The sequence below is a fragment of the Xenopus laevis genome, chromosome 2L (assembly GCF_017654675.1).
Source record: "Xenopus laevis strain J_2021 chromosome 2L, Xenopus_laevis_v10.1, whole genome shotgun sequence".
NCBI lineage: Eukaryota > Metazoa > Chordata > Amphibia > Anura > Pipidae > Xenopus > Xenopus laevis.
The window spans coordinates 174,617,070-174,633,524 of NC_054373.1; the positions used below are offsets into that span (position 1 = coordinate 174,617,070).

Sequence of the window (16,455 nt, forward strand, 5' to 3'; positions counted from 1 at the left end):
GAACCCCAGAACCACAACACAAAGGAACGGAGAAGGAAACAATCGGGTGTATGTCATGAATCACTGAGAGGCGATAAACATATTCACTATTCACATTTTGTTGGAACATTATATTCCAGGCATACGATTAATATCTAATTATTATATATACAGTAGAACATCAGCCCCTGAAAGGCCCCTGAACTCACACAAATATAATACAAACGCACTAACTGATTCTAAAGGAATTTAAAGGGGCAGTTTAACTTTAAAGGATCGTTTATTATGTTATATAATGGTCAATTCCCAACAACTTTTTCTAAAATTATTTATAGTGTTTGAATTATTCACATTCTTCTTCTTCTGACTCTTTCAAACGGGTTTCACTGACCTCATCAGACAAAAAACAACTGCACTTGGAGGCTGCAATTTTATTGTCATTGTAACTTTTTATTACTTATATTCTATCCAGGCATCTCCTATTCATATTCTAGTTTCTCAAATAAACCATTGCCTGGTTGCTAGGGTAATTTTCTGCTAAAATGCCAAACTGGAGAGCTGCTGAAAAAAAGTAAAATAGCTCAAAAAAACACAAACAATAAAAAATTAAAACCAACTGTAAAATTGCAGTCTCAGAATAGCACTAAAACATACTATAAGTAAAATTTAAATCCCTTAAAGGGGTTGTTCACCTTTGAGTTCATTTTTAGTATGATGTAGAGAGGGATATTCTGAGTCCATTTGCAATTGGTTTTCATTTTTTATTATTAGTGGATTTTTAGTTATTTAGATTTTTATTCATCAGCTCTCCTGTTTGCAAATTTGGTAATCCGGTTGCTAGGGTCCAAATTACCCTAATGACCATGCATTTATTTGAATAAGAGACAAGAATATGAATAGGAGAGGCCTTAATAGAAAGAAGAGTAATAACATTTGTAGCCTTACGAAAAACATTTGTAGCCTTACGGAGCATTCGTTTTTTTAGATGGAGTCAGAGACCCCCATTCGAAAGCTGGAAAGAGTCAGAAGAAGGCAAATAATTCAAAAACTATAACATAAGAAAAAATGGAGACCAACATTAATTAGAATTAGCCACTCTTTAACATACTTAAAGTTAACTGAAAAGTGAACCAGCCCTAAACATGAACTGTTAAATGTTCTGGGGGATTAAACATAAAAGTTGAAAGTGTTAAACTAATATGTTCTATATGTTGGCAGTGCATTTGCCCTGCTATAGGATCTGGGACATAATATATGAAGTTGGCACTGCATTTGTTCTGTTATATGTTTGCTTTCAGACATACTGTATATTTGTGAGTGGTTACCATGAAACTAATAAAACACATAAATATTGCTTGCTGTTTTTGGCTTAATGTGGAGTAACAGGCATATTAATGACTTTACAGCCTCTTTTGCAGGAATGTGCACAAAGCAAATGTGATATTTTCTCTAACTTTCCTCTTCTGTTCAATAACAGACTAAATTCCTCCCTTAAATGCACAACAGACCGCCTTAACTGCTTTGCTTTTGCCCCCTCACTAGCGATATGTGGGCCGACCCAAAGCCAGCGGAACCCATGGGCTTACCCGTGGGTCGGGTGGGTTCGGGCCGACATCCGCACAATGTCTTTTGGCCTTTTTCTGCCCCTCTTCCACTCTGTATGTGAATTTTATACTCATGCAGGCCCCACGGCTACCCCAGGCGTGGGTATATAAAAAGGGGAGTGTTAGGCCCAGATTTGTGGGCAGGCCAGGCCTAGGGTGGCAAAATGCTGGGGGCATCGAAACACTCTGAACCTGGCACTCTGAACCCAACCTCCCAGTGCCAGCAAGTATGAGAATTGCGAAGGAGGTGAGTAGAGGGACTTGGAGAGAAGGATGGGGGGTTGTGAAGGGTTGGGGAGTGCAGGGGATGTGTGAGTGGGTCGGGGGGGGGGGGGGTGAGCTGGTTGGTGGTGGGGGGAATAGCAGGGCGGGGAGGTGTGCGGTCTTTAGGTGTGTGGGCTGCACCTTTAAGAAATTTGGCCCTGGGGAGTGTGCCGGATTCCGGAATAGGGTCGTGTGCAGGTGGAGGAGCAGTGGGTTGGGGTCGGGTACGAGTCAAGAATTTCTCAACCCACAAATCACTACCCCTTACTTCTCCCTCCCCACACACTGTATACATTGCATTGTACAAAATTACCACGCTTGCACACCCTGGCTCTCCACGATAGGATGACCCGGTGCACTGTGATGGAGGCCTCGGCAACCTCAACAATACGAATAAAGGAAGAATTCACTGGCACACAAGGGTTCTTTCAAGCAGGTACAAGCCCTTGCTACATTTTATCAAGCATGCTTGATAAAGGGGTTTACCCCGAAACGTTGCACCTCTGCAAATAAAATGTAGCAAGGGCTTGTACCTGCTTGAAAGAACCCTTGTGTGCCAGTGAATTCTTCCTTTATACATTGCATTGTAAAGACGCAGCCTAAAATGCAGAGCAGCGCAGCGGAGTACCCTGGCGACATCTTCCATCTATTCCTATCCTCTTCGGGTCTATTCACCAACACAGAGCCTGCAGGAGTTTGCGCAGTTGAAGCAGATTCCTGACTAGCCTCGACTACACACGCTCCTGCAGGGACATCTTTTTTTTGAGTGCAGTTAGAGATCACCCCAGTCCTCTAGAGTGAAATTCCGCCAGTCTCCATTCATTTCTATGGGATTTTGAAAAGCGTATTTATCAAAGGATGAACTTTCACTTTCACCCATTGATAAATACTCTTTTAAAAATCCCATAGAAATGAATGGAGACTGGCGGAATTTCACTCTAGAGGACTGGGGTGATCTCTAACTTCACTCTTTGATAAATATACCCCTTTGTGTCTGCAAATAGACCTGAAGAAGATGCGAATAGACGGAAGACGGCGCCAGGTTACTCCACTGCGCTGTATTTTTCAAATAGGGGTGCCTTGCAATGTAATACTGTTTGCAGGGAGGGAGAGGTGAGAGGGCCAAAACAAGGCAGTTAGGGGGGTCTGTTGCTCCAAGTGGGGTTTAGTTCTCCTTTAAATCTGCCCATACTCACAACATTATAATCTCGTAAAAGAGATTTACAGTAGGCGGCATATTTATTATGCTGTATAAACTAAAATTCGGTGAAAAAAAGGAGTGTAAAAAGCTGTGTAAGGTGTGTTTTATTTTAACACCATGCGAATGCCAAATTCGTCGCCATTATTTTACACTCTAAGAAAAAGCACTTTAAAAAAATGACGCTGTTTTTACACGGCAAATCTGCCCCTATGTGTACAGCAAGCCACTGACCCCTACTGATATCCATGTACTATTTATAAGGGTCAGTTTGGGAACTGGACAGGTATGTAAATCTAATCTGCAGATGCCGCATGTCTGCCAGGTGCAGCCAGAACAATACAAATGTGCCCACATCTTGCATGGCACCTGTCCATCTGGTAAACCAGCCAATTGGTTGGATATTCTAAATAGTAGATAAAAATGAATGCCGGTGAGACTTTCAGCTTGATGCAAAAATATGCATGTACAGGTATGGGTTCTATTATCCAGAATGCTTGTAACCTGGGGTTTTCCAGATAAGGGATCTTTCTGTAATTTTGATGACCATACCTCTGCAGTCTACTAAAAAAAAATCATGTAAACATTAAATAAACCCAATAGGCCGGTTTTGCTTCCAATAAGGATTCATTATATCTTAGTTGGGATCAAGTACAAGCTACTGTTTTATTATTACACAGAAAAAGGAAATCGTTTTTAAAAATTTGGATTATTTTATTATAATGGAGTCTATGGGAGATGGCTTTCCTATAATTTCGAGCTTTCTGAATAATGGATCCAATACCTGTATGGCTAACAGCAGAGTTGCTTACATTGCCTCCAGCATACTAAATATTAATGTGACAGTAAACTTCCCCTTTAACTACGCTTTTAGGCCTGTCAATCTTGTGTTGCCGGGAGCTGAGTGTACAGAAGAGTGTTGCCCATCCAACACACTCCAGCTCCCATAGAACGGGGTTGTGGCTGCCAGGCAGCATCTCACGGTGGCCTCTGAACCTGGCACTGAAACCAGCGGAGCAATTTGGCTCCAGATTAGAGAGAAAGGCTTCCATTTCCCAAGCTCTCTTTTTGTCAAGTCTAATTAAGTGCTGATGTCTCGTATTGTCAAGTGCTCTCTTCTATCCTGTCAACACTGTGAAATGTGAAGCAATTAACGGAGCTGGAGGTGACTTCATTGTCATTAAACTAACGAGTCTGGCATTCCAGGAATGAGCCAACAACCCTTCAGCTCTGCTCCTTCTACTGCCGACTGGACAAACTGCCCGGCCGAGAAGGCTAACTGCAACAGTTTTTAAATAAAAATTATTTATTTTAAAAAGTCTCACCGGTTCAGGATTTAAAGGAGTAATACACCGTAAGTTAACTTTTGGTATGTTATACCTGTCCCGTTTTGAGCAGGACAGTCCCTCTTTTGACAGCTCAACCCGCAGCCCTGCATTTGTACTAGAAAGTCCCGATTTCTCTGCACTGAACAGCCAAAAAAGATACAATGTTTCTAACTTAGAATAGATACTTAAGATACTTTTGTAACAGTTTTGTCCCTTGGGAGAAGTTAGACTCACAGCTTAAAGGGCAATTCACCTTCATTAGTAAAACTGTAATAAAACACAAAAATGACAGAAATGTGTTCAAACTTTCATAATCTGGCAAATTTTGTAAAATGGAGATGGTAATTAGGGGGTGTGCCATGCTACGCACGCAAAAAAAAGTGAAAAAAGTAACTCAATGGGGTGGGTCGGTGATGTCACAGGGTGGGGCGAGATACATCACGGGGCGGTTGGCTGACACCATGTCAATCAAGAGGGATCTCAGTTTTCCTTATTTGGAAAGGAAGGCAGACTGTCTTGACCCGGACAGCCATTCTGAAAACTGGGCTGTTCGGGTCAAAATCGGATGGGTGGCAACCCTTTATAGAATAGCCAATTCTAAGAAACTTTTTGATTGGTCTTCATTATTTCCTTTTTAAAAGTTTTTGAATTATTTGCGCTCTGTTTCTGACTCTTTCCAGCCTTCAAATGGGGGTCACTGACTCCATCTAAAGACAAATGCTCTGTAAGGCTACAAATGTATTTTATTACTAGTCTTTCTAATCATATTCCAGTCTCTTAATCAAACCTGTATTTATAAGGGTGCTTATTTTCTTTAATGCCACCCATTTTTTCTCCAATATAGGCCTACGTTTTACATCAAGTGATCACCCTCAGCCCAGTGCTTTTTTCCTGCTGCCAAACAACACACCCATGCTGTGAGTCCCAGACTGCAGGAGCCATCGACTGTACCAAGTAAAACAGGGGTGCTCACACTCTTCTACTTTTATCAGTAGTTACCACTCAAATTCACAGGGTGCAGTTACACTGCCATAATAAAATTCCATTGCACCGCTAGAAAATGCACAGTGGCGTATTTAATGAATCCCTCCTACAGTATCTGTTCTTAAAAAAGTGACTGGAAGCACGTGGGTGAGCTAATAAACTGGAGTGCACCAATAATTTAGTACAGGTATGGGACCTGTTATCCAGAATGCTTGGGAACTGGGGTTTTCTGGATAATGGATCTTTCTGTAATTTGGATCTTCATACCTTAAAGGAGAATTCAACCCTAAAGTTAAAAAAACCCTACCCCCTATCCTACATAGACCCCCTCCCCCAGCCTAGCAGCTAAACCAGGCAAATTCCCCTAACTCTTTACTTACCCCTCGGTGCAGATTATATCCAGCGGAGTTCACGGGCGCCATCTTCTTCTCTTCTTAGGAATGAGACCGGTGAAGCGGTGCATGCACAGTCACAACAATTTTTTGTTTCACGACAACTGTGCATACAACGAAACTCACGAAAATTGCTGAAACGCCGGTCTCATTGCGAAGATTACCGAAGCGGCTGAAGATGGCGCCCGTGAACTCCGCTGGACAGAATCTGCATGGAGGGGTAAGTAAAGACTTAGGGGCATTTGCCTGGGGGTAGCAGCTAGCCTGGGGGGGGAGGGAGGAGGGTTAATGTAGGGTAGGGGTTTTTTTAACTTCAGGGTTTAGTTCTCCTTTAAGTCTGCTAGAAAATAATGTAGACATTAAATAAACCCAATAGGCTGGTTTTGCTTCCAATAAGGATTAATTATATCTTAGTTGGGATCAAGTACAAGTTACTATTTTATTATTACAGAAAAAAAGGAAATCATTTTAAAAAATTTGGATTATTTGGATAAAATGGAGACTATGGGAGACGGCCTTTCCGTAATTCTCAGATCTCTAGATAATGGTTTTATGGATGACGGATCCCATACTTGTGTTGCATTTAAAAAATGAAAACATTCTTAGTGGGCTGTGATTAAAGGCATTTAAATGTATCGCTATAGATACTGGGGCTAATTACCAAGTGAATATCATCTCTGTGCCCCACTCGGCCGGCTGTGGGAGTGCTACGTTTTTGGCCTGGCTTCTGACATTACAGTAACAGCGTGACGACTCTGGTGACACATGGGAAGAGATCACAAAGAAACCCAAAGATGCGCTTCTGGGAAACCCATTCATAAAAGAGATTTATTTATTAAAATATGTGGCGTAACAATGGCGCCGTGCCACCTCCCAACAATGGAACAGTTGTGGCTTTTCCAACAATTCCTTTTGCATCCAAATATTCAGCTTTTTTTCCATTTTCTTTCTTGCATCACATTAACCGGTTACACAGAATAAGATCCAGCATTGTAGGCTGCACAGAAAGTAAACAAAACAGGTATTGGACCTGTTCGTACAGAATGCTCGGGATCTGCGGTTTTCCGGAAAATGGATCTTTCCGTAATTTAGATCTTCATACCTTAGGGCAGAGACACACGCTGCAATTCGGGGAGATTAGTCGCCCAGCGACAAATCTCCTCTTCTTCGGGGCGACTAATCTCCCGCTGGCTAGAATGTAAACCACCGGCGGGATACAACTTGGAGCGATAAGTTTTCTGAAGTCGCCTGCGACTCACCAGGCGACTAATCTCCCCGAATCGCAACGTGTGTCTCTACCCTTAAGTCCACTAGAAAATAATGTAAACATTTAAGGGGTGGTTACCTTCAAGTTAACTTTTAGTTAGTTATAGAATGGTTAATTCTAGCAACTATTTAATTGGTTTTCATTATTTATTTTTTATAGTTTTTGAATTATTTTCCTTCTTCTGACTCTTTCCAGCTTTCAAATGGGGGTCACTGACCCCATCTAAAAACAAATGTTCTGTAAGGCTACAAATGTATTGTTATTGCAATTTTTTTTACTCGTCTTTCTATTCAGGCCTCTCCTATTCATATTCCAGTCTCTTATTCAAATCAATGCATGGTTGCTAGGGTAATTTGGACCCTAACAACTGGATTGCTGAAATTGCAAACAGGAGAGCTGCTGAAAAAAAAAAAATAACTCAAAAACCTCAAATAATAAAAACCAATTGCAAATTGTCTCAGAATATCACTCTCTACATCATACTAAGGGCAGAGACACACACTCAGATTCGGGGAGATTTAAACGCCCGGCAATAAATCGCCTTTTCTTTGGGGTGACTAATCTCCATGAACTGCCTCGGTGAACTAAATCGCCTGCAGGATGCAAGTCGGAGAGCTTCATTTTCCGAAGTAACCGAAGTTTCCTAGTAAGGCAACTTCAGACGACTTCGGAAAACGAAGCGCACCGATTGCCATCCCGCGGCGATTTACATTCTAGCCGTTCGGAAGCAGTTTGGGGAGATTTGTCGCCCCAAAGAGGAGATTAATTGTTGGGCAACTAATCTCCCCGAATCTGAGCGTGTGTCTCTGCCCTAACAGTTAACGCCAAGGTGAACAACCCCTTTAAATAAACCCATAGGCTGGTTTTGCCTCCAATAAGGATTAATTATATCTAAGTTGGGATCAAGTACAAACTACTGTTTTATTATAACAGAGAAAAAGGAAATAATTTTTAAAAATTTTGATTATTTGGATAATTTCGTCGCACGCGACAATATTTATACGCGCGCCTGTTTTGTCCAAATGCAGTCAAATCAATTATGGCAGGGTAGGAAGAAAAATGCAAAAAACATGCACCTGTTTTTAGCACTCTGCCCTGTAGGCATTAAATGAGATCTGCAGTTCTCCAGTCTGGAAGAGCAGGTTGCTATGGTCCCACTTAACATAGAAACCAGGCAATCGCTTACACGATAGATTGGGAAATGGACAGAAGAGGATCTGGAAATGAACATAAGCAACAAGCGATATATATCCTCACTGTCTAAAGCTAAAGTTAAATCTAAGGTCAGCTGCCTCTTTAATCTCCGCATTGCCTTTATTTTGGAGTTTCCATGTCCAGCCAATAACATAATACGGTGCTATTTAATACACGGTTTCCTTCTCCCTTGCAACAAAGGCAATTTCATGTAACAGACACTGGAGCAGAAATCTTCCACCGCACGGCCCTGTAGCCAAAATGAAAATAAACTCACTTTTTAATGCATAATTCCCCTCTTCCAGTGCTTCCTCCGGCCCATTATACTCCCTGCTGGCCAGCTGCCTGTTGGCGGTCTCCAGGCGGTCTGCACAAAGACAGGAAAGTCCATTTAGAAAGAGGAGAAAGCGCATATTATAGGGAGAATGAGGAGGAAAGAGCAGCCACGGATCTGCTTGTACCTATTCATTTCAATATTGTTTTATGTGAAACATATGCTTCCCTAAAGCCATTCAGCACAGAGAATTAGAAACCCGTGCCGGGCCTTTTATAAGCCATGCAGTTTAATCTAATGGTATCAAGCTGAAGCCGTTAAAGGAGAAGGAAAGCTACCGAAGCAGTTTATTGCCAATAGATTAGCCACAATAGTGCAAGTTATAACATTATATTTATTCTGTAGAATGCTTTACCATACCTGAGTAAACAGCTCTAGAAGCTCTCTGTTTGTTTAGGATAGCAGCTGCCATATTAGCTTGGTGTGACGTCACTTCCTGCCTGAGTCTTTGCCTGCTCACTCATAGCTCTGGGCTCAGATTACAGCAGGGAGGGGAGGGGGAAAAGGGAAGAGGAACAAACTGAGCATGCTCAAGCCCTAGCCCTGGAGGTTTATGCTGAAAACAGGAAGTCTGATAGAGAAGCCCATGAGTACACAATAGAAGGAAAGAAATGTGGTGTTTCTTTTGACAGAGGACTCAGAGCAGCATTACTTTGAGGGTTTACTGGTTTATTTATATGGACCTTTCTGATAAATCTTACTTAATTGTAGCCTTTCCTTCTCCTTTAAGGCTAAAAACATTGATTTTGGCAGAATTCCATAGATGGAGCTTCTGAAATGCAGCCTGAGGGTTATGGGCACAAGGCCGATCCTCTCACGTAGCAAACTCTCTATATTAATGGTACTTCCCTCAAATGGATAGTTTAAGCCACTAAAAGAAAATGAATTAGAGTGATGATCAAGACAGTTTAAAACATAAAGGGCAATCGTACCTCTTAAATCCCGATTAAAATCATGCAGCCTCCGAATCTCGCCCTCAAGTCTGTTTTTCATGGCCTTGTCCAACGATTCCCTCTTCGCCGAAGACTTTACCAGACACTCGTAGGCCTCGGAAATCTTCTTGATTTCTGTTTCGAACTAAAAAGAAGCAGCAGAGATTAGATACATACTGAATTCAACTGTCTCGCCGCACAGAAGTTTTAAAGAGGAAGCTTTCCAGAAAGGTTAGGGATTCTATTGGAATTAGGAGGATCTCAAGAGGTTATCCAATGTACGGAGGCAGGTCTGGTTGGAAGCACTGGAGGCTACAGTGGCGATCCTAGAGGGGGGCGGGCCCTGGTGCGTGACGCACAGCCGGGCCCCGCCCCCCACAGTACGGCCACATTTGCCGGCATTTTCAGTGGCAAACGGACTGCCGGGGGGCCCTGAGGGGGTGTGGGCCCTGGCCCGCTCGCACCCCCTGCTCCCCCAGTAGTTCCGCCACTGGGAGGCTATGATTCTAGATTGTACAATAAACCCTCCAATAATGGTTTCTTCCTTTAAAGGGGACCCGTCACCCAAAAAAATATTAAAAATCCTATTTTATCACATTAGTCAAGCAAAATGAACTTTAATTACAATGTATAAATTACTTGAATCTTGTTTCCTTCAGACTGGGAATTCATAATTATAACAAGCAGGCAGGAGCCATTTTGTGGACACTGTTATTAAGACAAGCCTTGTATCATCTCAGAATCTTGTTTGTGCACCAGAATGGGGGACCCGATGTCCATCCCCATGTCCTGACTACACAATTAAATGGTAAAGAGAACTGGGAGAATGTGGGAAGAGCAGTGACATCTAGGAAGTGCTGAATAGAAAGTGAAAGTAATTGTCTGCCCCGCCTCTAAGGCATAGAGGAGGGACAGGCAATATTTGATTGACAGCTGAGATGTTTAAATGAGCTATGAATGCTTTAATAAAAAATAGAAACTGGATTTCATGTTTAATTTGAAAAGGACTTTTATTATACAGATATTTGTGTCCGGGTGACAGGTCCACTTTAAGGGATTCTAACAGAATTCATAAACTTTCTAGATAATGGGTTTCCGGATAGCAGATCCCATCCCTGTAGAAATGATATCTGTGTGTATCCAGAGCACCGTAACAGCCTGTTTGGTAGCAAGTAACTAATAATGTAAATAAAAGACAGCAGACACAAACTTGCCCCCCAACCCTAATCAAACATTTGGTAAGACTTAACACCTTTTCTACAATGGAAGCTTCTGCAATGTCCAGATGCCACACACGTACACAATAAACCTTTCTTCCTCGCAAATCTGTGACAAATGCAACACATCTTTGATAAATGACAACATCATCTGGGGGCCCGAAGCCCCTTCCACAAGCCCAGCCTGGAGGTGCCGCTGCTTCTCTCCAGTAATACTCCAGTAACAGAGCAATACTCGGCACTACTCTGTACTACACAGACACACACAAACCTACAGCAACTAAAATGTCTAAAGAAGAAGAGCCCAGCAGGTCAGCATGGCCCACGACGAAGGTTAGCCAAGGGTTAAAGGGGAAATATCGCGAAAATGAAATTTTAATATGCACTTCATCATACTGAAATAAGAAACTTTCTAAATATAATCAATAAAATATTCTGTATTGTTTCTGAAATAATCAAGTTTATAATCACTATCCCTCTCTCCTCTGTTTCTCTTCATTCTGTCTTCATGCAGCAGTTGGGTGTCAGATATTCATTGACAGTTAGATCCAATATATCTTATAGGGGGGCTCCTTTCCTAGCAGATGTATTAGAGCTCATTCAAATAACTGATTCCAGTATAAACAAAATCTAACAAAATAACTGCCTTTTGCACAAATTCTGCATGTAGAGAGACATGATGTCTGGTGATTTTAATAGAGTGAGCTCTAATACATCTTCTAGGCAAAAGGAGCCCCCCTATAAGATATATTGGATCTAACTGTCAATGAATATCTGACACCCAACTGCTGCATGAAGAGAGAATGAAGAGAAACAGATGCTGAGAGAGGGATAGTGAATATAACCTTGATTATTTCAGAAACGTTACAGAATTTTTAATTGATTGTATTTAGAAAGTTTGTGATTTCATTTTTGCGACAGTTCCCCTTTAAACTCTGCACCCCGGATGCATCACAATGACGTTATACACTCGGCATCTCTCCGTGGGCCGACATGGAACAGTTCACTGCACAGTGATCTCTCACTCTTGGAATCTGGCTTGTGTTTCCTACACAGTCTCGAGGGACACTTGCTGTAAACTCAAGAGACAATAATATATACATGTGAGCACCTTTAAGATCTAATAGGGGAAAGGTTCTTTCTATAGAGGATAATGTAAACACTCTACAACTCATAAAGGGTTGGTTCACCTTTAAGTTAACTTTTAGAAAGTTTTAGTATGGCAACTTTTCAATTGGTCTTCGTTATTTGTTTTTTTTTGTAGCTTTTGAATTATTTGCCTTCTTCTTCTGAATCTTTCCAGTTTCAAAAGGGGGGGGGGGTCACTGACCCCATCTAAAAGACAAATGCTCTGTAAGTCTACAAATGTATTGTTATTGCTACTTTTTATTACTCATCTTTCTTTTCAGGTCTCCCCTATTCATATTCCAGTCTTTTATTCAAATCAATGCATGGTTGCTAGGGTAATTTGGACCCTAGCAACCAGATTGTCGAAATTCTATATTCTACCAATGCTGCATGTTACAGTTCAGTTGTATCGCCCTTAAACTCAACGCATGCATGCACTGCTGTGAGTCACAAGGAATCGCAACTCCCCAGGACCCTAATAAGTAAGAAATGGGCTTATGAATTAAGGAAAAAGGCAAGTAACAGTTACATATACAGGTATGAGACCTGTTATCCAGAATGCTTGAGGTTTTCCGGATAATGGATCTTTCTGTGATTTGGATCTTCATACCTTAAGTCTACTAGAAAATCATGTAAACATTAACTAAAGCCAATAGGCTGGTTTTGCTTCCAATAAGGATTAATTATATCTTAGTTGGGATCAAATACAAGCTCCTGTTTTATTATTGCACAGAAAAAGGGAACCTTTTTTAAAAATTCTGATTATTCGGATAAAACGGAGTTCACGAAGCGCCGAATTTGAGCTAGCGTCTGCTTCGCTCACATCGCATCACTTCCCCAGCCATAAATTTGCCAAGATAACGCTAATTCACTAAAATCTGAAGGCAAGTCTGGCGCAAGAAGTAACGTTCAGTAAAATCCGCATCTTAGTGAATTTGCGTAGTTACGTCCATTCGCCAGAGCGCAACTTCGCCAGGCGTAAGGGAGCGAAGAACCGCTATAGTATCTCATTTGCTAGCGAAGTTACTCCAGCATACGTTAGTCACTTCGCCATTTAGTAAATCTGCCCCTATGGGAGATGGCCTTTCTGTAATTCGGAGCTTCCTGGATGATGGGTTTCTGTATAATGGACCCCATACCTGTATATATATATATATATATATATATATATATATATATATATATATATATATATATATATATATATTTTCCAAGGGAGAATGAGTGCACACTGGGAGCATTTAAATAGGTTATTTTAAAACCATAATTTTATTTAAGTTAATTAAAAACAGGCCTGTTTTTAATTAACTTAAATAAAATTATGGTTTTAAAATAACCTATTTAAATGCTCCCAGTGTGCACTCATTCTCCCTTGGAAAATATATTGATATTTTTCACGTGAGTAGCACCTGGGTATTTTGCTTTATTCAGTGGTGTGCGGAAACCACAAGTATTCTCTTATATATATATATATATATATATATATATATAGTATCAGACAGTGCCCGCACTCAGTCAAAGAGGAAGCCAGAGGTGCACAACAAGTTTGTAGTAATAAAGAACAGAAGATCAGCACACTCTGTATTATTTAGGTGAAAACAAGTGTTGATTTATTCACACATCCATAAGATGTGTGAATAAAGATGGATAAGGATATGGATAAGATGTGTGAATAAATCAACACTTGTTTTCACCTAAATAATACAGAGTGTGTTGATCTTCTGTTCTATATATATATATATATATATATATATATATATATATATATATATATATATGTGTGTGTGTGTGTGTGTGTTCCTTTGTTATAGTTTGCAGCCAGTTTAGACATTGTTGAGGTGGGAGCCAGAAGGTTGTACGGGGCCCATAGTGAATACATTGCCCTTTGCAGCCGATTGTACAGTTTCCTGTGCTGCAAAATGAACCATTTTTGCCCAGTAACATAAGACTAATCCCATTCCTTGTCTTCCCCCTACACAAACAGAGAGGCACGTGAGCCCGTCGGCACGGCTTACAGATCAGGCTCCTTCCCCGCCTGGGACTCTTCCCCTGAAAGCTGCTTTTGTTCCCAGCCGCATGTAAGGGGAGGCCGGAGACACTGTTTGAACATGTTCATGTTTCCCAGCAGCTTTGCAATTTCCCTTTCAGACGGCTTTTCATTGATGGATCCCGGTGCCAACCCACTCACCCTGCCTACGCCAGGCGCCAGGCAAAACCAGGCCAAGGTATTCATTAGGCTTTAAGGGGGAAAGTCAGCCAGGAGGCACAGGATAAGCGGACCAACTCCAGGTTTGTTTGTTTTTTACCTGGAACTGTCAGCTGTTTTTTAAGCCAACACACATTCATTTACAGGTATAGGACCTGTTATCCAGAATGCTCGGGACCTGGGGTTTTCCAGATAAGGGATCTTTACGTTATTTGTATCTCCATACTTTAAATCAACAAAAAAATAATTCAAACATTTAATAAACCCAACAGGCTGGTTTTGCCTCCAATAAGGATTAATTATATCTTAGTTCCGAGCAAGAACAAGGTTCTGTTTTATTATTACATGTATGGGACCTGTTATCCAGAATATTTGGGGTTTTCCAGGTAAAGGATATTTCTGTTATTTGAATCTCCATACTTTATGTCAACAAAAAAAAATGTAAACATTAAAGAAACCCAACAGGCTGATTTTGCCTCCAATAAGAATTAATTATATCTTAGTTCGGAGCAAAAACAAGGTTCTGTTTTATTATTACAGTATGCACAAAATGTCTATATATATATATATATATATATATATATATATATATATATATATGTATAAAATATATATGTATAAAATATATATGTATTTAATGGACAGTGGGGTAACGAGATATTATTGGCCCCAGAGCAAATTATTTTTCAGGCCCCCAAAATTTCTAGAGATTGACCTGTTTTACCAATATTTATTGAAATTGTATATGAATGAGGGCCTTAGATGGCCCCTTCACCTCCTGGGCCCCCCAGCAGCCGCAGGGTCTGCTTCGGGAAGATTCTGGGAGTTTAGTCACCCGGCGACTAATCGCTTCTTCTTCGGGCGACTAAAATGCTAAGATTCAGGGAGATTTAGTCGCCTGGCGACTAATCGCCTCTTCTTTGGGTGACTAATCTCCCCAAAAAGCCTTCCTGCCGGCTAGAATCTAAATTGCCAGCGGGATGGCACTCAGATCAATTCGTTTTCGAAGTTGCCTCATGAGCAAACTTCGGACGATTAGAAAAATTAAGCGTTCTGAGTGCCAACCCGCCGGCGATTTAGATTCTAGCAGGCAGGAAGGCTTTTCAGGGAGATTAGTTGCCCAAAGAATCAACAGAAGCCACATCTGCAGAACATTATTTTTGGGGGAAGTCACAGTTTGTTTGACTATTTACTCATGACGTTTGCATCACTGACTTGGGGAAGTCAAAAGGGCAACGGCGTGTTCTGCTAACAACACGGGGAAGGCGAGGAGAGAGCCGCTCCGCACATGTGGGCAATTTGTTACCGTTTCCTTATTTTGCTTGGCGCTGCTCCAATCGCTCTGCCAGCTAGAAATGTAGGTGATGAATAAGCCATGATTACACACACGCAACCAAAAAAATACGGTTTACTCGTCTAGGGGAGCACTGCAGTGAAAGTCGGATCAGCTGTTTGGCCAAATTATACTTTATTATTGATGATTAGCCTCCGTTTATTTTTATTTAAATTGGTTGTTCCCCTTTTAATTAACTTTTAGTATGATGTAGAGAGGGATATTCTGAGACAATTTGCAAGTGGTTTTAATTTTTTATTATTTGTGGCTTTTGAGTTATTTAGCTTTTTATTCAGCAACTCTCCAGTTTGCAATTTCAGCCATCTGGTTGCTAGGGTCCAAATTACCATAGCAACCATGCATTGATTTGAATAAGAGACTGGAATATGAATAGGAGAGGCCTGAATAGAAAGAGGAGTGATACAAAGTAGCAATAACAAAACATTTGAAGAAGAAGGCAAATAATTCAAAAACTACAAAAGAGAAAAAAATGAATGGCATCTGAAAAGTTGCTTAGAATTAGCCATTCTATTACATACTAAAACTTAAAGGAACAGTAACATCCACAAAAAGTAAGTCTTTTAAAGTAAAAAAGCTGTTAAAACTGATGTGTGCTTAAAAACACAACTATGACCATATGATTGTATTGCCAATTGCTAAAAAAAAAAAAAAAACACAACTATGGTTTATATAAACAAGCTGCTGTGTAGCCATGGGGGCAGCCATTCAAAGCGGAAAAAGGAGAAAAGGCACAGGATACACAGCAGATAACAGATAAGCTCCGTATTATACAATGGGATTCTTCAGAACGTATCTGTTATCTACTGTCTGTCCTGTGCTTGAATGGCTGCTCCCATGGCTACACAGCAGCTTGTTTATATAAACTATAGTAGTACTTATCTGTTATCTACTGTGTATCCTGTGCTTGAATGGCTGCCCCATGGCTACACAGCAGCTTGTTTATATAAACTATAGTAGTACTTATCTGTTATCTACTGTGTATCCTGTGCTTGAATGGCTGCCCCCATGGCTACACAGCAGCTTGTTTATATAAACTATAGTAGTACTTATCTGTTATCTACTGTGTATCCTGTG

At 40.8% G+C, this 16,455-nt stretch overlaps 1 protein-coding gene across 3 annotated transcripts in view; it reads right to left on the reverse strand.

Annotated features, from left to right (window-relative positions):
- amotl1.L (angiomotin like 1 L homeolog) overlaps positions 1–16,455 on the reverse strand; it is a 79,097-nt gene that overhangs the window by 14,615 nt on the left and 48,027 nt on the right. For all 3 annotated transcript variants that reach the window (XM_018244691.2, NM_001127867.1, XM_041580787.1), the window contains 2 exon segments: positions 9,477–9,621; positions 8,488–8,577 (listed from right to left, as the gene is read on the reverse strand). In XM_018244691.2, the coding sequence (XP_018100180.1) occupies positions 8,488–8,577; positions 9,477–9,621 (235 nt within the window).